The sequence below is a fragment of the Nomia melanderi genome, chromosome 1 (assembly GCF_051020985.1).
Source record: "Nomia melanderi isolate GNS246 chromosome 1, iyNomMela1, whole genome shotgun sequence".
NCBI lineage: Eukaryota > Metazoa > Arthropoda > Insecta > Hymenoptera > Halictidae > Nomia > Nomia melanderi.
Genome location: NC_134999.1, coordinates 16,583,360 through 16,604,854, shown reverse-complemented (window position 1 = coordinate 16,604,854; position 21,495 = coordinate 16,583,360). Strand labels below are relative to the sequence as shown.

The 21,495-nt window shown below is 40.6% G+C and overlaps 2 protein-coding genes across 8 annotated transcripts in view; one reads left to right on the top strand and one right to left on the bottom strand.

Moving 5' to 3' along the window:
• LOC116429466 (TWiK family of potassium channels protein 18) overlaps positions 1 to 21,495 on the bottom strand; it is an 81,753-nt gene that overhangs the window by 6,086 nt on the left and 54,172 nt on the right. For 3 of the 7 annotated variants that reach the window (XM_031982453.2, XM_076372352.1, XM_031982450.2), the window contains exons 2-3: positions 2,322 to 2,747; positions 514 to 865 (exon numbers count right to left, since the gene is read on the bottom strand). In XM_031982453.2, coding sequence (XP_031838313.1) covers positions 514 to 865; positions 2,322 to 2,576 — 607 coding nt within the window. In that variant the 5' untranslated portion in view covers positions 2,577 to 2,747. Of the gene's footprint in view, positions 1 to 513; positions 866 to 2,321; positions 2,748 to 4,167; positions 4,849 to 4,903; positions 5,092 to 21,495 lie in introns of those variants that run through there. The other 4 variants (XM_031982451.2, XM_031982452.2, XM_076372347.1 and 1 more) reach the window with 4 other exon arrangements.
• LOC116429471 (uncharacterized) overlaps positions 5,072 to 21,495 on the top strand; it is a 91,219-nt gene continuing 74,795 nt past the window's right edge. The window contains exon 1 of the mRNA XM_031982464.2: positions 5,072 to 5,304. The gene's annotated coding sequence lies outside the window, so the exon portion shown is untranslated. The remainder of the gene's footprint in view (positions 5,305 to 21,495) is intronic.

Genomic DNA, 21,495 nt, shown 5'->3' with positions numbered 1-21,495 from the left:
AACTATCGAACAGTGGTTGCCAAAGATGTAGTTTAATTAACACGTTGAATGCCGCACGAATTTATAGAGCAAAATGTAAAAAATGCAAAAAACATACTATTAAATCATTTAATTGATTTGCGTTATTATTATTACATGTTCATCTAGCTGAATATCACCGCATCAGGTAGCATTGTCTATAATATAGAAACATCTTCAAATAACCATGGTTTAACTCTTCGCGGACGAATGTCGATATTTCGGCGAGATGAAACTTTATATTCGTAACACTAAGTCGCGAACAAATGATATGATTAGTCGAAAAGCAAGAAATCAGCACGTAGTTTCCTTTTTTCTATTAATTAAGTAATCCGTATATAATTTAGCTCGATCTGCCGAAGGCTTTGTATATCTCAAAGAATCTTCGCCCGCAAAGGGTTAATTGAATGAACTATAGTAATTTAATTTGGTTGGTGGTCACCGGTGACTCCATGGCATTCAACCTGTTAACAGTTGAATGTTCGTAGGCCATACCGATTGTGGTGATGAGCGTCAGCGAATACAAGAGACTGCCGCTGAATGTCCACCGACGATGCGACCTCCTGTCCATAGGATGATCCCTGGAGCGAGAGCCAACCGGTTCGTATTGCGAGGAAGTCCGTCTAATGCCACGCGCCAGGTTCTCCTGAAACTCGAACACCTCTCTCGCTGCTAATCGAGTCCAATTCTCCTTGTACAGCACGTTCAAATCCTCCGTGATGCTCCAAAGCCTCTCTACGGTGCGTGCCCTGAGCTCCATGGCGGCTGAATCATCTTCCAGGCTGGGCACCACGTTAGACCCACCGTCGGACTTTGAGCCACCGGCAACGAGCAGATCGTTCGAATCCTGGAAGGATTAACATAGAATTGCCACGAGAATTTACCATTCGGCTAATCGGGATAAGAGAAGATTTGGATGGCGAGCGTTAGATCGAATACGTTAAAACTGTAAACCAGGTTAGCAGTTGTTACATCTATCAGCGAGTAATCTACTGTAGTCTTAACAATGGGAGGGTAGTTTGAAGTTAACACGTTGACGTTAACGAGAGATCTCGTTTTCATATAAAGACACTTAACTATGCAACTTCACTAATTACCAAAGCATTGAAAAAAATATAAAATTAAATTCGAATTGATTATCTATTTAATTCTTTGAACTCTGTAGGCTCCAATATTGCAGAAGTTATAATATTAAATATTTTAATGAATCTTAAAGAAACTACCCTAAAATTATTCGATTTTCCGCGCATCCAAATTTTGTGCTACGAAGGAAAATAAAAGATCGAAGAAATGTTATAGCATTTCTAATTTTCACTAGGAATACCATAGAAATTAGTTGCAGTTGTTGATGGATTACAAAACAACCTGGAGTGCTAAGGGTTAATATATGTTACATAACAATATGATATCTGAGTTTTTGTATGTATAGCGATATAAGTTGATCTCAGTGAAAATTGCCATCCGCAACAATTCAGTTTTCTGAAAATTAGCCGCTACGCAATGTGTTAATTGGATATAGTAGAATTAAAAAGCTTTATGTATAATATTAAATTGTTTTGAATACATTGATATGTGAAATATGAAATATTGTTCCTTGTTACTATGTTTCTTAACAGTGAAGAATGTTGAATTTATTTTGTTGGATCGATGAATATTCCTGGTGAAAAATTATCGAGTGTAAAGAGTTTAGAATGAAGATACATGTAACAATAATTTTGTATTCGAAATGGAAGATAGGACAGTAATGTGAAAAATGAAAATATAGCTTCGTTTCTTGATGTTCATGGTTTCTTAACCCTTTGCACTTAAGGAGCGACTCTCAGTCGTCATTTGATTGAACGCAACAAAATTGTAAACTGAAAAATTCAATATAAAATGTTGAATCAGGTATTAACAAATGAAACATAGAAATAAAACAACTCTGCTCTATAATTTATGCAAGACGTTTCTTTATGTAATTTGCAAATAATATTGTTAATATTTCGTCAGAAAATAATGAATGCTTGTAATGAAAAATATTGTCGAGTGCAAAGGGTTAATAGTGAATGTCAAATTTATTTCATTGGATTGATGAATATTCCTAGTAAAAAATTATCGAGTGTAAAGAGTTTAGAATGAAGATACGTGTAATAATAATTTTGTATTCGAAACGGAAGATACGAAAGTAACGTGAAATATGAAAATATAGCTTCGTTTCTTGATGTTAATGGTTCCTTAATAATAAAAACTGCCATCCGCACAATTCAGTTTTCTGAAAATTACCCGGCGCGCGATGCGTTAACAATAAAAAAACCGCTACGTACCGACTTGAGGCCGCCCTCCAGCGCCATGAACGCGAAAGCCCCTAGCAGCGTGTACCCCAAGACGAGGACGCAGACCCCGAGGCTGGCCAGGAGGCCTGGCGTTTTGGTCGAGGTCGAGGTGCTGCAGCTGCAGCAACAGCAGAGCAACTCCGCGCCCCTGACGGTCGTGCTGATGCGCAGCGCCTCGGCGTTCGCGTTCGCGTTCCTTCCCGGACAACATCTCGCTCTCTGATAGTAGTCGCCGGTGCTCTGCATCGTTACGCCGTCCGATCGAACCGCTGCTACCGGCAGCGTCGCCGCCGTCGCCGTCGCCGCAGCTGCAGCTGCAGGTGCAGCGACCGACGCCGCAGCTGCAGCCGCAACCGGTCGCCTCCTATCGTTCTACAATCCTCCCTCGAGCCTCGTCCATCTGGTGCGGTGGCAAGCCTGTCACAGAGATTACCGGGATCCGATTAGATGTCACCCGAACACCCTGCTACCCGCGGGGCTAATTGCCCCTTACTTGGCAATTAAGGCTCCGCATGGAATCCCGAGATCCTGCGATACCATGTATCTTAGACACGCTGAACGCCGCCCGGCTCTTGCGTAGATTTAGACGTCTACGGGACGTTTATGGCCCCTTCAAGCCACTGTACGGGCTTGCGTCGCGATTTAGGGCTAACGTCTACGAGCTTTCACCGTAGAGGGGGATGCGGAGTATTCAACGCTGTTTCTGCAGAAGGTGTCGGAAGATGCCTTTTGAGATTTTAACCCTTCGCGGACGAGGGTTCCTTGAAATACAAAATCTTCAGCAGGTGAAGCTAAATATATCGGTTGCTTAACCCCTTAACTTGCACGCTCGAGTTAATTCGAGCGCGCTAAACAGGCCAAACTGTGAAAATAACAATATGAAAGCGAAGAAAAAAAATCGTTTTATTGATATTTATCGTTTACATGGGATTGTAAGCTATAACACTTATTTATTCAAGAATAAAATATAGCCTTTTTCCATGGAACAGAAGCGCAGTATATCAAAATTGATTTTTCTTGGCCGGTTTTTTTAAAAAAAACTGTGCGTTAAGGGGTTGAGTAATAGAATGAAAGGGAAGTACATTTCTTGCTATTTGACTAATTAACCCTTTGCACTCCAAAAATTTGTCACTAGAAATATTCAGTTTACTTTTATGAGATACATATGACATTTTTTTAAACTTAACAAGGAATCTATTCAGAAAATAAGAGGAACAATGGTATTTTATTTCCACATTTCACGTATCGGCAGATAACTCGAGACTTAATGTTAAATATGAAATTTTACAGTTTTGATGCACTAATCGAGTGGTGACTGAGAGGCACCTTTGGAGTGCAAAGGGTTAAATCATTTGTTCGCGACTTAGTCTTCGAAAGTTTCATTTCGCCGAAATGTCGATATTCGTCTGCAAAGGGTTAACTTATTTTCCAAGATTAGTCGTGTATTTTCAAAACTCTTCTCGAGTTTTTCAACGGTTAGCTTTTCCCGGAAGATTTCGAATGACAATCAGCGATTATTTCGGCGACGGTCTCCGATTATACTTTCTTCAATCTAAATCTAAACGAAATATTAGAAAAACGAATGAATAATGTCGTAGTTCATAATTTCTAATAACAATATCTATAGTATCCATAGTGTCAACCATCAACTCCATTTTCGTTGACTGTATACACCCGCAATAGCAAAATCATTAAATCCCATCCACCTCGGAACGAGAATATCGCGAAAGTTCGCGGCGAACATCGAGGCTGAACGATTTTCCTCGACAAGAACGCCGCGCCGCAATCGTGGAACCGACAAAGAGCCGCGCGAGAAATCGAGGACAGTTTAATTTACCGGCAACCAGCAGTCAGAATGGACCATCATCGCGTTGATCGTGACCCACGCCAGGCGTTCATTCCAATTCCTCGTCCCGGTGAATATGGTCCGCGTAAAGAATTCATTTAGAAAAGTGTATGCTTCAGGGGAGCGCGATCTCGTTTCGCAGGATCTGTAACTGACGCGAGTCCCTGGGGTCAAGCATCCGGTGTGCAAGTATTCCCGTAAACTGGAACAACGCGCGGATTGTTTATCCCCCTCGAGCCAGCCTAGAAGTGGAATACGACGGAAGCTTTTTGCGTAAACAGCGTGAATTCCCGTCTCACCGGGCGGCTGCCGGTCCAACGCCGAAAGAATTGGATCCCGACCAACCAGCGCCGCCCACCCTGTCGGTCCCCTCATCCCTCTCCTCATCCTCCTCTTCCTCTTCCTCCTCCTGGTGCGCCCTCGTGTTTTTCAATTTCCTGCCGGGGCGAGCGTCCCATTACGCGGAGTTAATAATCGCGGCCGGCTCGATTTCCCGAAATAAATGTCCCGTTTTCGCGCTTTTAACCGGCATTCAACGGCGAGGAGGAGTCGCGGCCGCGCCACCGCGCCACCACCCTCGTCACGGCTGATAAAGCGATCGTCCTACACCATCGTCGCGCGCGTGCACGCGCAGAAATAGCCACAATCGACCTCCAGCCGTGTATCCGCCTCCTACGCGAGGCGCGGGAGGCCCGTTAACGCGACCACACTTTCCTAACAGATGTACCTGTGCACGCCGATGGGGAACACTGCTATCAACAACAGCCCCGCGGACTACATCGTGAACTCTGCCGAGAGACTCTCTCTCTCTCCCCCCAACCCCGTTTCTCTCGGTTGCACTCCGCCATTCCTCGCTTCTGTCGCGTCCACGATAGTTTAAATACGCCCACGACCGCGTATCGCTAGCACGTATCTCTTCTCCCTCTTCTCTTCTCTTCTCTTCTCGTCTCGTCTCGTCTCTTTTGCCGCCCGACCGAGCATATTTGTAGACGACCGAAATACAATGAACGGTTTGGGACACGCTTGAATACCGTGAAACTCGAACTATGCCGCTGGTACTGTTACGGACCATTGTGAGCACCGGTTGATTCCGATGAAGGGGTGCAAAGTAAATTGCTGCGGCTCAAGGTCGGTGTAGGGATACATGGATGTGTAGTGTATTGTTTGGTTGAGTTTGGACGAAATAGGGTGTCTTTGGTGTATTTGTTTAACATTACACATCCTTTGTAGTTGATTTTGGATTTTCATGTGGATGGAGTAAGGTAATTTATTGTTACATTTGTTATTATTGAGGTGCATCCAATCATTTTAAGGAGTTCTAAGTAATCGGTTGATTCCGATGAATGTATATGACAGCATATGGATGTGTAGTGTATTGTTTGGTTGAGTTTGGATGAAATTGGCTGCCTTTCGTATATTTGTTTAACTGTTTCGATGCTAAACAACTTTTGTGTGTATGCAGAAAAATTAGTAAGAGTAGTTATCTAATGAGACCACAAATATTGTGTTACAAAAAGATATCGAAAAATAATATTTATTCAAATAAAGTTACTTTGATTTATTTCTTGAAGAATATAGTAAGAAAATTATAATTGATACTGATAAACAGAAGCGCCTCCGCACTCTCCGCAATTTTCGCACAACATAAGAAGAGCGCTATAGCGACCCTCAGCACTCAAACGGTTAACATTAGCATTCTTTGCAGTTGGTTTTTGGATTGTGATGTAAAAGGAGTAAGGTAATTTATTAGGTAAGGTCTGTTATTGTTGAGGTGCATCCATTCATTTTAAGGAGTTCTAAGTAATCGGTTGATTTCGATGGGGTGCAAAGTAAATTGCTGTGGCTCAAGGTCGATGTTGGATGTATAGTGTATTGTTTGGATGAATTTAGGCTGCCTTTGGTGTATTTGATTAACATGAGATATCCTTTGCAGTGAGTTTGGATGTTACGATGTGGAAGGAGTAAGGTAATTTATTGTTGAAAGTAAATCGATTATTATATTCATTGATGTTCAATTCAACTATTTGTAAATTGGTTTAAATGATGTTCAATACTTAATTGAAACAAGATCTTATTTTTCAACACTAGAACTTCTGGACGAGTTCAAATGAGCCATTCTTGATCTCATTTTTCTCAGTTATTCAACAGATAAAAGCTTCTCTGAAAAAGTACTAGAGAAACTGATTTTTAGCTACACATAAAACTAATTTTTAAATCAACTGGAGTCTTAATAATTGCACTGTTGATGTTCCTACAGAAGAATTTCAAAAAGACAATTTTACTGCTCGATAGCTCTAGTGTTAATACGTTGACTGCCACGAAAACCTTCAGAGTTTTATGTATCGCTTACTCTTTTGTAGCAAAGATAAAGAGGAACAGTTACTTATTATTTAGTGTAGGAATGCATACGTCACAGTGTTATCTAGTAATTTACGCTACAAAATATTTTCATTCGACATTAGTTGTCGGACGAATTATAATTATTGTCAAGTAATTCGAAGGCTTCGGTCATGGGTGACCGATATGGCAGTCAACGTGTTAAACAAAAGTACCAAAGTTTCATATTCAGACCTCGTACATAACACAAGGCAAGGCAAGGGGAATGTGAAAGTTAAAATTATTTTTGGAATGTTATTCATCTTTTTCGAAATCTATATATAAAAATTCAAGAAACCTGGAACAGGGAGAAAGACATCGGTACAGGAACCCTCTAGTGGCGAGTCTACAAACCACCGCCACAGGTGGTTCATGGTGACACAGAAATGTCTACCATAACATTCAATTTCATCTCGGATTACTCCGCAGTGGTATGAAATTTTTATCACCCACCCACGTCATTATACACGACGTACACGAAATTAGCTCATCCCCAAATCCCTGAACCACGAAAAATGATGTAGTTACAATTACTACATTCAACCTGCATGATAAAACAGACTGCAACTGCTCCGTCAATAAAAGAGAACCCCGGTTAACGACGCGTGTTTTCCGAGGGTAACCGAGGGTTAATAACCAGACGCGAGTTGCGTGTAAATAAATATCACCCTCTATTTACGTGCGTGCATCGAGGAAAACGAGGTTGCGTAAACTTACTTTTCATCCTTCGTTTATTCCAGTTACACGGAGGTTAACCGAACTTAACAAACCCGCAGCTTTTTCTCCATTTACAAAACTATTACCATAAAAAGGAGGAAAACAATCATCCCCTATTATTATCCACAACAAAATTCTCACGTGAACTTATTTTCATTCTTCGTTTACTCTAGTTACGTACAAGTCAATCTAACTGAACAAACCCACAGCTTGATTTCTGCTTATCAAAACTATTACCATAAAAAAGAATAAAACAATCATCCCCTAGAATTACTCACAAAAGATTCTCACGTAAACTTACTTTTCATTCTTCAGTCAACCAAACTGAACAAACCCACAGCTTGTTCTCCATTTTACAAAACTACGACCATAAAAAGGAAGAAAACAATCATTCCCTACTATTATCCACAAAAAAATTCTCACGTCAACTTATTTTCATTCTTCGTTTACTCTAGTTACGTACAAGTCAATCTAACTGAACAAACCCATAGCTTGTTCTCCTTTTACAAAACTACGACCATAAAAAGGGAAAAAGCAATCATCCCTTATAATTACCCACAGAAGACTTCTCCTAAACAACGTATCCATCAAACCGTCCACCCTTTCTACAGTTCCCACCCCAAAAGAAAAACCACATTCCAACCGCGCAACCCCCAAATATTTCACGTTCCACGCGTTCCACATTCAACCGAGTCCCAAGCGGCGCGATGGCGCTTCTCTACCATTGCCTAAAGTGACAGTCTATCCGTTCGTAGAATCATATGAAGCTCACTTCTTTTCTTTCCAATTATTCATTTTCCTTATTACCCAAGACTGGAAAAATGTAACGATCGCAGTATTTAAAATTCATTTCTATCAAAACAGAAAAGCGTCGTTCACTCCTAAATTGAAACGAAAGGTAATTTCTTACCTATGAAGGTAAACATCGTTGCCAGAGCGCGGAAGAAACTTACGTGGAAACCTAATATTTCCCTTTCGAGTGGGGCGAAGCTCGAGGGATGAAATATTCCCGATCCGAGCCGGTCGCGTCGAATCCCGTCGCCAGCGTCGTATCCATAATTCAGTGCGAGGGCGTGCTGCACGGAACGCTCGCCGTTTCGTTAAAGGGAACGCGAGGGGGAGGGAAAAATTTGCTCCGGTAAAACGGCTGGGGAACACAACGCAACGTCGTCGTCGTTGTCGTCGTCGTCGACGTCTCGGTCGAGTTTGTACGGAGCTGTACTGCGGTGTATGTGGAGCGTACAAGGGAAAGATAGAAGGATTCGCAGCCGCCCCAGTTGAAGCATTGTACCGTGGTTACCAGAGATAAGGCATGAAATTAAATTCGACGGAATGTGGGTCGTCGTGGCATCCCTCCTTCCGTCGTACGGCGAACGGCGAACGGCGTCGACGTCACGGACGCTCGGGGGATGTTCTCGAGCGTTATGCAGCCACTCGGATGAATTCACGATTCATCGTATCCGCCGGATCGAGAGACGAAAGAAACGGGGGAAAGCCGGCCTGGAAATTTATGGATCCGCCGCGGCGGCCCGGTTCAAGCTGAATTTCTGTATCGACGACGATCTAATCGGCACGGCGGAAGAATTATCTCGTCAACGGCGTTCCGCGGGATGGGAGCTTTTATTTCATGGTCGTCGGAAACGGTGGAGATCGATTTCTGATGGGAACTTTCGGGGTTTTCCGATATTATCGAGTGTTGCGTTGTATATGGGTTTCCGTGAAAATGGTTGGGTTCTTGAAAGTCGTCGATGAAAGTCTCTTGTATGTGTTCAGGAAAAATAGTTTCATCTTTCTTTTGTTGTTCTTTGTCTAATAATTTATACTTTTCTGTCGTCAATTGTTACGTTGCTGTACATGGAAGGATTTCCGTGAAAATGGTTCGGATCTTGAGAGTTACCAATGAAAGTCACTTCAATGTGTAGATAATTCAGGAAAAATAGTTTCATCTTTTCTTTGTTGTTCTTTATCTAATAATTTATACTTTTCTGTCGTCAATTGTTGTTACGTTGCTGTACGTGAAAGGGTTTGAAAACGGGTGGGTTCTTGAAAGTCATTGATGAAAGTCAGTTCTATGTCTAAATTATTAACGGAAAATAGTTCCATCTCTTTTCTTTCATTGTTCTCTATGTCTGAATTTAATTTTTAAATATTCGCTGCTTTTAGGAGATGAATAATCGCGAAGTAAAGCAATAGAAGCCATTTTGATTGGTAATTCTAGTGTTAAACTGTCTTTGAGAGTTTAGTGGTGGATCGAATTGGAAATTTAGAAAGTTCCTGATATTAATCTTGGACGCAGTTGTAATGATTCGAAAAATCGGTTAGTATTGTAATGATTAGAATATGACTTTGTTAACTATGTTAACGAACATGAAACTGTTAATTATATCGCGATAGTTCAAAGACAAGATTGTTAATTGTATCAGAATAATTAGAACATGAAGTTTGTATCTGTATCAGAATAATTGGAACACGTACGATAAACTAATTAAATAAAGTTAAAGTTTCAAAATTAATGGGCTAAAGAGAATATTTCCATTTCCCACGATACGGCACGCTGATAAATATTGTTTCCTGGCTGAATGAAACCTTGGAAGGATGATTTCACACCGATAGAAGGGCCTAATTGGAATTTATACGATGCACGCTCCTCAACGGAGGACTAACATGCGTAACTAATTAACAGGTCGAAGATAATCCGAGTGAATCGTGTCTGAACAATAGCTCCCACGTGGCTGGAACGATCGAACAGACAGCGGGGATAGGGGACGCCAGAACTCGAAGAGCCGAGCGAGATTTATACGTGGCTGTCTGGTTCATTCAACTCCAATATTCGACTGTATTCTATATACTGCAATTCACGTGTAATGAAAGCCTGTTTGGAGAACCTTCGCGCTGGAAATTCTTCAAATATGCTGATTCAAGACGGAAACTCCAATGACACGCTCTAAAATGCCTATACGAGATAGACGGAAAATTACTGAAAAATCGAATAATTCAATAATTCTTAAATTAAGCTGATTCAAGACGAAAACTCCAATGACACGCTCTAAAATACCTATACAAGAAGATGGAAAATTACTGAAAGTTCGAATAATTCAATAATTCTTAAATTAAGCTGATTCAAGACGAAAACTCCAATGACACGCTCTAAAATACTCATACGAGATAGATGGAAAGTTACTGAAAATTCGAATAATTCAATAATTCTTGAAATAAACTGATTCAAGACGAAAACTCCAATGACACGATCTAAACTATCTATACGAAATAGATGGAAAATTACTGAAAATTCGAATAATTCAATAATTCTTAAAGTAAGTTGATTCAAGATGAAAATTCCAATGACACGCTGTAAAATACCCATACGAGATAGATGGAAAATTACTGCAGCTAAAAGTAGAACGAAAGTTAAGGTTCGTTTTTGAGTAAAATTGACTGGAACAGTGTCAAGAGGCAGTTACGAAGTTAAAAATTCAATTTACCTGCAAATTCAGTGGAGTTTAAAGCTCACGTGTCCGTTCTACAGCAATGGGAACAAAAAGAATCGACGCGATCTCAGCGACGTAGATTTATTTAATTAAAACTGACACTTTAATATTCATATATTCCTTACAATTCAACGGTAGTACAATAAATTCAATTGTCTTCTATTTTCCCTATAGAAACCTTAACCCTAATGGGACCACGATGTGATTTTGGGTCACATTTGAACTTTTTATTTAAATCTTCTCATTTCATATTGCATTTCCAAACGTTTCTTTGGCCTTTGAAAATTTAGGCCCTATAAACAAAAACAATAACACTTCAATCATACCTTTTATTCTCGTCAGTGACTGAGAGTCATATCGCGGCATGATTCGTTATAAAAACACGTGGTAGGATTAGGGTTAACAATGTGCCGATTAAAATTCCAATCGACTCACCACCTATCGAATCATCTTCAATAAATCACGCAAAGAGACATTCTATTTTCCAAGAATCACAGAAAAACATATCAGAATCAGCTCTATAATTCCAACTTGTAAAATCTTATACTCCATTATCCACAACACAACTGCCGGAACGATTAACCCTTAAAATGTTGAGTGGGGTCCTATAGGGAGTCTCCAGGAGACCTCAGTATGTTTGTAGCTAAAAACAAAATAACGGTAATGTTTTTATAATAGACAAATCATCAATACTTGACGATGAAAAAAGAGAAAATACATAAAATATGGAAAATTACAAAGAATTACTTACAAAATTATTAAGAAAAAATACTTTCTGGGCTCCCTATAGGACCCCATTCAATTACAGCTTAATATGACGGTCTATTTATTTATTCAAGAATATTTGGGAGTCATTGAAATGATACCTTTAAATGGTACAATTGTGATACTACAAACAAATATAGAAAAAATTCTTAAAACAGCTAGAGGTCGCAATAAAATAGAATGTCGAGTCTGACTCGACATACGACTGTTAAGGGTTAAGGGTTAACCGATTCGAGACACGGTATGCAATCGATTTCCGAGGCTATAAGACCGGTTGCAATAATAATAATGAGCATTTATCAGTTATTCCGAGTAAAGTAGTCGTCGAGATAAGACATTTTTCGAATTAATAGTATCAGTAAATTATAGAAAAACAAAATAAACATACTCACCAGCAATAAGAAAACTGAGTTTCTATGACTATCGTCTAGAGACATTAAAAAACTTAATTGGAAAACCCCGTGACAGAATTTCGCTCCTGAAGACCGTGTTCGAAAAAAATCCCCGTCCCGAAAGGGTTAAGCGAAACCGATCGAACGCCGAAAAGATCCAAACCTCGATTTTCCAATCACCGAAAAAACTTCGAGCACTCATTGGTCTCTCGTTCGGCGAGCAGCGGAATTCTTTCAATAACCCCTTTGTTCTTTGTTTTATTCATGCGTCCCGTCGCCGACGGTTCCGCCATTTTTTCCCTCCGCTCCGCGCCGCCGCATCCGTTCCCGTTTCTCGGCACGGAACGGTGGAAGGAACGCGCGTATCGACGATGTAATCCCGGGGACGAAATGTTTGTGTAACGCGGTTGATTCGGATCCCCGGCTGCACAAAGCCGGACCCGATAAATGAAATTCCTTTATGCCCGCAGACGCGCCGCGCGCCGAGCAAAACGCAATTGTAACGCAAACTTCGCGCGAACTTTGCCCGTGTGTACACGCTCGAAATCCGTGAATTCGGAAGCAGATGCTCCGCCGCGCAATCGGACCTGAACAAACTTGCGACCTCTCTGCTACCTTCCCCTCCCCCTTCCCCACCGTCCGACCCCTGGTTCCACCCCCAAATCCGCCTGTCTGTACAATATGCTGGCTCCCGATATTTCCGGTCGGGAGTTATGAGATTCCCGCGGGATCGCGATGTGCTCTAGATGTCGATGATCGTTACCGTTTCCCGTTATTTATCCGTTATCCGACGATTTTTATTCGACTCGCGTCACCGGGACGTCGATTCGGTTAACCGATTCCCAACCGGTTCGTTGGACTTGCAGTAATTAACCCTTCAGTCGGGAGTTGTTCGTTAGAGACATTCAACTTGCCCTTTGATTTATTTTTTAGCTGTACTTAACCCCTTGCCGTATAATGACGAGCGAGACTCGTGATGAAGATTTCTTATTTAACAAGAATCAATGTTGTTCATTACCCACGGATCAAACAACTATTTTGCTATTGTCAATGTATTATCTTCAAATGAAATTTCCACCTGAAGTAGAATGGAAAATTTTGTTGTACTTCTTACAAATTGTCGGTAGTAAAATATTACACGTGTTTAGTAACGAAAGTAAGTAGTACGCCAAGGGGTTAATGAAGCAACTTTATTGTTCATAATTTAGTACGAAAAGACAAGAACTTTTTAATATAAATCATCCTGAATTCAAGAGAATTGGATAGGGCAACGATAATGAAATTTCAGAGGGAGATCCGTTGCGTCACGCTCGAAACGTCGGTGCATCGTGAACGTATTTAACCCTTTGAACTCCGTAGGCTCCAATATTGCACCAGTTATAATAATAAGTATTTTAATGAATCTTAAAGAAACTACCCTAAAATTATTCGATTTTTCACACATCCAAATTTTGTACTAACAAGGAAAATAAAAGATCAAATAATTTTCGCTAAGAATACTATAAAAATTAGTCTATCAGTCAAATGACTGATCTTTAGCACAACTTATATTTTTTAATATAGAATGAAGATAATAGTCAATTTGACAGTATACAAATATAGTTTCTTTTATTTAGAAGTATATAATTTACATTTTATTCGTTTTCACCGCATTTTTCACAAATAGGTTTGTCAATTGTACATTTCCCACACACGTACTTTTTACATTTTAGACAGATTTTGTTAATCTTATTGTTTATGCAATATCTTATTTGGCATGGTTTCCGTTCGCGTGAACCTGTACTTGTATTTGCGACGGGTGTTGCTTGATTTTCTTTGCCTAACTCTAGTTCTTTTTGATATTCAACGGCAAGTTCTTCTGCCAATTGAAATAAAAATTCCTGCCTCGAAATTTCTTCTCCCGTGGATTCTTCATATAAAATCCATGCATTTATCCCGGCTAAATCTAGGATACTGAAAAATACCTGTAAAGGCCATCTCCGACATTTAGATTCTACCGAGGTTGATAGGCAAGCGAGAACTGTAAACACTTGGAAGTACCGTAAAGCAGTCCCTGAAATGCACTTTTTGGCTAAGATCATGCCACAACTGCATTACCTTTCGTTTGTAACGACTTTACAGCTTCGGAATTGAGTCTGAGAGAATACTATTACAAAAAGATATAAATCGTTGTACCGGTCAAATGACCGGTCGTGGTAGGAATAGTGTTAACCAAAAGTGAAACACAAAAAGACAGTGACACAGGGAGTGAGGGAGGTGGAGGAAGGAAGCAAGAGAGATAGAGAGTAATAGAAGAGGCGTCGTTATCGGAAACGTGGCCGGACAGAGAGAAGCGTCGCGCAGGAACGGTCGGGTTTAATTAAAAGGCGCCTCCATAAATCCGTCCAGCCGGCGAGCGGGCGGAACCTAACCCCCGCGCGTCCGTAGAGAGTCCTTTAAACGACTTATTGGTTCTCGACCTATTTCCTTAAAGGCTTCCGCGACTTTCGAGTCCCGTCTCTCGTTTCGCCGATTCGCCCTATTATACGCTCGGAAGAGCTTCGTCTCGACCAGCCGCCCCCTACAAGGTATCCTCTCCTCTCCCTGCCGCCCCGGGGCGTCTCTCTTTTTCGATGACGTCCTCGAAATCCCGAACGCGAAGCAACCCCCTGTTAATTGACGGATCCCGGGTGAAAATTTACACCCTGCCGTCTTACCGGCGACCCCGTCGTCGACGCCCTGTCATGGGGGCACGTTCGCGGAGGTGCGATACTCGATCGGGAGGGTGAGAGGGGAATGTGTGTAGAGGGACTTTTGTTTTTGACAGTTTTTAACAGTAGATTTATGGACGTTTGTTTTATAGTTTGTTCTATTGTCTGTGGGACAGTAGATGTTCGTGGATATATGTCGCGAGGATTGTAGATTGACAACCGGAGAATCGCGAGGTGTGTTTGAATAACAGGGATGAAAGTTGACTTGAAGTGTTAAATAATGTTTGGAAAACTCGATGTTTGTGAAATTGACGGGTTCTGTAAGTGTAGTGTTAAGTTAGAGGAGGGGAATGGGGGTTGGGTAGGTGGTAATGTTGGAATTTGGTGACTTAGTGAGTTAGTTTAGGGGTTTGGTGATTTGGTGGTGTGGTGATTTAGTGATTTAGTGGTGTAGTGGTTTAGTGATGTAGTGGGGTAGTGATGTAGTGAGGTAATGATGTAGTGATGTAGTGATATAATGGTTTAGCGATTTAATAATTTAATAACTTGGTAATTTCGTAATATAGTAATAGTGATATAATAAGATAGTGATGTGGTAATTTAGTAATTTAATGACAGTAATTTAGTAACTTAGTAACTTAGTAACTTAGTAACTTAGTAATTTAGTAATTTAGTAATTTACTAATTTAGTAACTTAGTAATTTAGTAACTTAGTATCTTAGTAAGTTACTAATTTAGTAACTTAGTAACTTAGTAATTTAATAATTTAGTAATTTAGTAATTTAGTAATTTAGTAATTTAGTAATTTAGTAATTTAATAACTTAGTAATTTAGTAATTTAGTAATTTAATAACTTAGTAATTTAGTAATTTACTAACATACCAATACTAACACAACACACTAACCCAACAATCCAATAACCCCATCACTCACTAACCAATTCAATAACCTAATTTCCTAATCCACTAATCCCCCAACTCAGTTCACACCCTCCCTCCAACGCAATCCCAAAGAATCCAGCGCAAACTGAAAAAAGAAATCAAAGAACTCGCCAAACAACTTCTCGACGAAAATCTAAAAGATCCTCCTCCTTACCGATTCCCCAATCCACCCCACGACTCGTGCAACGCAAGCACTTCAATCGTAAATGAAAACCATACATTCCGAATACTCTTCACGCCCATCTCCGCTCCGATCAAGCATCGAGCTACCCTGTAAACGTACCCTTAAACCCTGGATCGAATCCCCGCGAATTCCAAAGGAGGATAAGAGGACCGTTCTCGCGCGTCTGGTGTCTGGGTTTTAGTTCGCGACACGCTTTCTTCCTTCACCCCTTACCGCCCCCTCTCGCTCTCGCACACTCTTCCGTTCCTCCTCCAGTTCTTCGCGAGTTCGTCTTGCTCCGGAAATTCGGTCCAACGTCTCTTTGTATCCTCTCTCTTTCTCTTTACATCTCTCTCTCTCTCTCTCTCTCTCTCTCCCACCCTCTCTTTCTCTCTGTTGCTCTTGTCCCACCCCCCCTCTCTCTCTCTCTCTCTCTCTCTCTCTCTCTCTGTCGCACTCTGCACCCCCGGAGGCTGCAGACTCCCACGCCTCTAGCTGCTCCGGCTATCGATTGCGAGCTGCCAGGGCCACGAAGACCCCTGGCTTGGCTTCGTTGTGCTAACTCGTTACGCGGTGTTACCGTGTTCCTCCCGATTATATTGCCAGACCGTGTCTTCTCACCCTGTCTGCCCCACACCACGGACCTTCGTCCCATTCGCTGCCCCCCCTGCCCCCGTTGCGCCGTTCCCCGGCAGGCTTTTCGATATTTCTACTGGTTCGACGTTGGGGAAGGTTCGACCCTTCGCTCTCGAACGTCGACCGTCGGTTATCCTTTGATTTTACACAGCGGAATGAGGAAAATGTGTATTAACACGTTGAACGCCGCACGATTTCATAGAGCAAAGTGCAGAAAATGGAAAAAATACAATATTTAATCATTCGACTGAATTGGATTATTATCATTGTACGTTCACCAAACCGAATGTCTCCGCAATGGGTAGGATTATTTATAATATAGAAATTTTTGCGAATAATCATCCTTTAATTGAGTGAAGTATAGTAATTCGATTTTGTTTGTGTGGTTGTCTGAGAACGTTTTTGGAAAATGATTTTGTTCTTTTCGATAGCAACGGGACAAATATAACCTGTTGCTAATGGTAAATGTATTCGTTATGTTGTGAAACTAATTGACATCGAACTGCAATTGATTTTTAACAATAGGTTTGCGGAACGGGGCAATTTGACGTAGATTGAATTTTGGAAATATTATTTAGTCGACGTTTACGATTTCGATTGATTGCAACGCAAATGAGTATTTTAATTAGGTATCTTTGAACCTTTGATTTTCAATATCTAAATGAACGAACAATTTTCCTAAGTTCGATAGAATGAACTATAGAATAAACCTCCGTGAATCTAGTGTTAAGAAAAGTAGCTTTTTCTGGTACTCAACACTAGAAATGAAATCAAATAATAAAGTGTATACTCGTCTAACGCAAGCTAAACATACCTGTAATATATTCTAACGAAAAGTTACAGCAAAACGAACAAGAATTACACGTATATCTGAAAAAATGAATAATTTATCGTTGAAAGAATTAGCATTATTTTGATTTTAAGATGACGTGTATACTCGTCGAACGCAGTTAACTGGTTAAAAAACTAACCCTGTACAAATAAGAAGATAATGTAGAATTTCAGCCATTATCGCTAACTTGATATTTGTTTAAAAATGGTGTTAAGCCGCTTTCGAAATAAACAGTTTGAGTGGAGAGGTACGAGAGCGACGAAGAAATTATCAGGAAGCCATATAATATAGATTTGGTTCGTATTTGTGTTATCAATAATGGTGTCACATCGCATAAGTAAATTTTACTGGAAATTGAAATTTCTCTGTGGAAAAAATTCATTCGCGTGTTATTCTTAAATTTGTATTGATAGCCTTAATCCTTTATAGTTCGAAGTGACTTAGAATGTCTCATTCCAGAACTTCTGAAACACTAGAACTACCGAGCATTTAGTACGATTGATATGTAATCTGTATAAAAATTGTAACAATAGATTATTTTCAACAAAATTGTAACAATAGATTATATTCAACAAAATTGTAACAATAGATTACTTTGGATATTTGTTACAGAATTCAAGTGAAACTATTTATTTCCAAAATCGTTTCAAATATTCAATGTTTCTAAGATATTAACAGCTGCGAAACAAACAAATCGAAAAGTCATTTTGACTGGTACGGTAGTTCTAGTGTTAACAACATTGACGGTTTATGGATATTCTATATTTATTGTTCTTCACTGATGGCAATTTTCATAAAGATTCACAAGGGAACCGTTCGTTTCCGATCCATGGTTCCCTTCAGTTTATTTACCTTAATTCAAGCAATTCGAATCGCTAAGAAAGTTTCTTACGTTTCATCCGAAGGAAGTTCGAAATTGTATTTTTCACTTGGAAGAATTCGTTTGGTTAGAAGTGCAGCGAGTTGTTGATAGCTATCACTTGTTTATTTATCCTACGACCGTTTCATCGCTTCGCCGGGACCGATCGAAGCGAATATCACAGTCCCTTTGAGCTGCAGCGTTCAATAATTCCCTATTTAAGACCGTCGAACGGTCCTGGAATTTCCAGTGCGTTGCAGGTGGCGCGATTATTCGGAGCGATGTCTCTTGGAAGAGAAAAAGGAAACGGGCTCGACCCGTTCGGACATCTCTGCCGCGAGAAAAGTTCACGCGTCTCGGAATGAGACGCGTCTGCTGGCGCGAGATAACGAGCACGTAACTATGTGCTTGTCGCGTCAAGTGAATCCCGGTACACAAATAACAGTAACGTTTACCTTGTAGCCCCGAGCACCGCGTAATCTGCCCCCGTCGCGCCTTACTTAACGTCAATTACGAACCGAGTAGACGTCTCCCACACAGAGAAAGAGGAAGAGAGTGAGACAGAGTGAGAGAGAGGGAAAGGGAGAAGTCGGATGGAGAGAGAGGATGGAGGAAGTTCTGTAGACGGAGAAAAATTCGATAGAGCTGTAGAGAGGAAGAGAAAAAAGTTGGAGAGAGGAGTTAAAGAGAGAGAAAGTAGTCAGAGAAGGAAAAGCGGAGGAATTAGGGAAAGAGAAGTTTTAGACAGGAAGAGAGAAGTTGGAGGGAGAGAGAGGAGATAAAAAGAGAGAGAAACTAGTTAGAAGGAGAATGAGAGGAGTTAGAAGAAGAGAAGTTGTAGAGAGGAAGAGAAAAAAGTTGGATGAAGGGAAGAGTTAAACAGAGAAAGAAACTAGTTAGAGAGAAGGAAAAGGGGAGGAGATAGATAGAAGGGAGGAATTGGAAAAAGAGAAGTTGTAGAGAGGAAGAAAGAAGAAAAAAGGTAGGAGATAGATAGAAAGGGAGGAATTGGAAAAAAAGAAGTTATAGAGAGGAAGAAAGAAGTTACAGAAAGGTAAAGAAAAAAGTTATATAGAAAGAAAGAAGTTAAAGATGGAGGAAACGAGAAAGAAAGCAGTCAGAGAGAAAAAGAGAGGGGACAGGTGGAAAGAGATAAATTAGAAAAAGAGAAGCTGTAGAGAGGGAAAGAAAAATCTATAGCGAGAGATGGAGAGAAAAGTTAAAGAGAGAAAAACGGAGAAAGAAACCAGTCAGAAAGAAAAAGCGAGACAATAAAAGAGAGAAATTAGAAAAGGAGTTGTGGAGATGGAAAGGAAAAAGGTAGATTGAAAGAGGAGATACAGAGAAAAGGAGGACAAGCAAAAAAGGTAGAAGTAGAAAGAACGGAAAGACAGCAAGAGGAAGAGGAAAGAGATACAGTCGATTTTTCATTTCATTCAGCAGTCCGGCACGCACAATGGTACAGGGTAATTATAATCTCGTGGCTACAATGCTACTTTCGCGCAAGGAGAGGTGCAACGAAACCGGCGGGGCAAATTAAAACTAATGGTAAGACTAATATAACCCAATTAGCTTTAACGACGATATGGAACCACTCGCAATCAGACTTTAACGAAGATTGAAACTGTGGTGTACCATAGCGGCGAGGATTTTAAACTAATTACCTTGAATCACTGCGCCGCTGCCGGGGGTGGTTAACATCGCTACTGCACGCAATTTGCGAGACACCGAATTACAAGGGAATCTTCGTGAATCGTCTCGTACGAAATACTTCATTCTCCGTGTAACGCAATTTATCGATCATTGAAATTGAAATTGACAAAAGCAACAAGATGCTCGTACTAAAGATAAGAAACAACGAGAATGCGATCTTCTAGTCACCCAGGGGTTGTCGAGTTCGTAAAATATTTCCATTTCAATTTAAACATGTTTAACCCCTTGCCGTACAATGACGAGTGAAACTCGTGATGAAGATTTCTCTAATTTGACAACAATCAATGTTCATTACCCGCGGATCAAAGCACACAACTGTCTCGCTATTATCAATGTATTATCTTCAAATGAAATTTCCGCTTGAAGTAGAATGGAAAATTTTGCTACTTTTCCTCTAAATTGCCGATAGTAAAATGTTACGCGAGCTTAGTACCGAAAATAAATAGTACAAGGGGTTAATTGTATATTCGACCTTAACACTGGATTTACGGACGTTTATTCTGCACTTTATTCTATTGTTCCTAGAAAGTTACGTGTTCGTTCGTATAAATCGCGAAAGTTTAAAACCAAAGTATTACAACGCGTATTCGTATAATTGCACGAATCGAAATCGACTTAATTTATTACTAAATAATGTTGAAAGAATTCGGTATCCGTCAAATTCTTCCGTAAATCTAGTGTTAATATTGATTTCTACCCTCCACGTTATATTTTCCATTGTTATTCTTCCAACGTCGTTCGATTGCCATCTACAATGCATTACATTAACGATAGGACAGTAGCTAAAACCAACGGCAAGAGAAAAATAGGAAAAATCGTTGAATTACTCATCGACGTATCTAAACGCGTTATCAAGCGCGGACACCCCCGGCGTTAACGGAGTCATTTAATACGCCGTTTTCCACGGGCGCAACAATGGAGGAACGTCGCGATGCTAATCGGGTAATTTGATCGTGTCGCGCGAGGAAGGTTAATAAATCGTTGTGACTACCTACGGGGTCCGTGAACGGCGTCGGTATTTATAGTTATAGAGAAACACCGGGAACACCGGCGAGTGGGCGCCGGAAGAGATAAGGAAGGGATGAACGGGGTTTTTTTTTGCAGGAGGGTTAAGGAGAAAGCAGAAGCAGCCTTTTTATCCTCGGACGCGGCGGTGGAAGAGGTTCTCGTTCGCAAATGAGGCACGAGCGACGAGATAAGGGAGGGAAAGCCGCGGGCCAGGCCGGGCCACGCCGTACACGCGAATAAAGGGCGATCAAACGCGATAAAAACTCCGCTCGAGAGAACCGATAAGACCTAATTGAATGTTCCCTCTCGATTTTAGCCGGGGAGTTTAGATGGGCCGTGGCAAACGTCGATAAACTCCGCTATCCTGCAACCTTGGTTCCTCAGGCGACACATGTCTTCGATTTTTCGTAGCATAATGTCTTCGATTTTGTGTCGCCTGGTGTCTTCCATTTTGTGTAGTATAGGGTCTTTGATTTTGTGTTACCTAATGGCTTCGATTGTGCGTAACATAAGGTCTTTGATTTTTTGTAAGTTAATGTCTTCGATTTTGTGTCACCTAATGTCTGCCATTTTGTATAGTATTAGGTCTTCGATTTTGTGTCACCTAATGTCTTCTATTTTGTATAGTATAGAGTCCTCGATTTTGTGTCACCTAATGTCTTCGATTGTGCGTAACATAAGGTCTTCGATTTTTTGTAACATGATGTCTTTGATTTTGCGTAACCTAATACCTTCAATT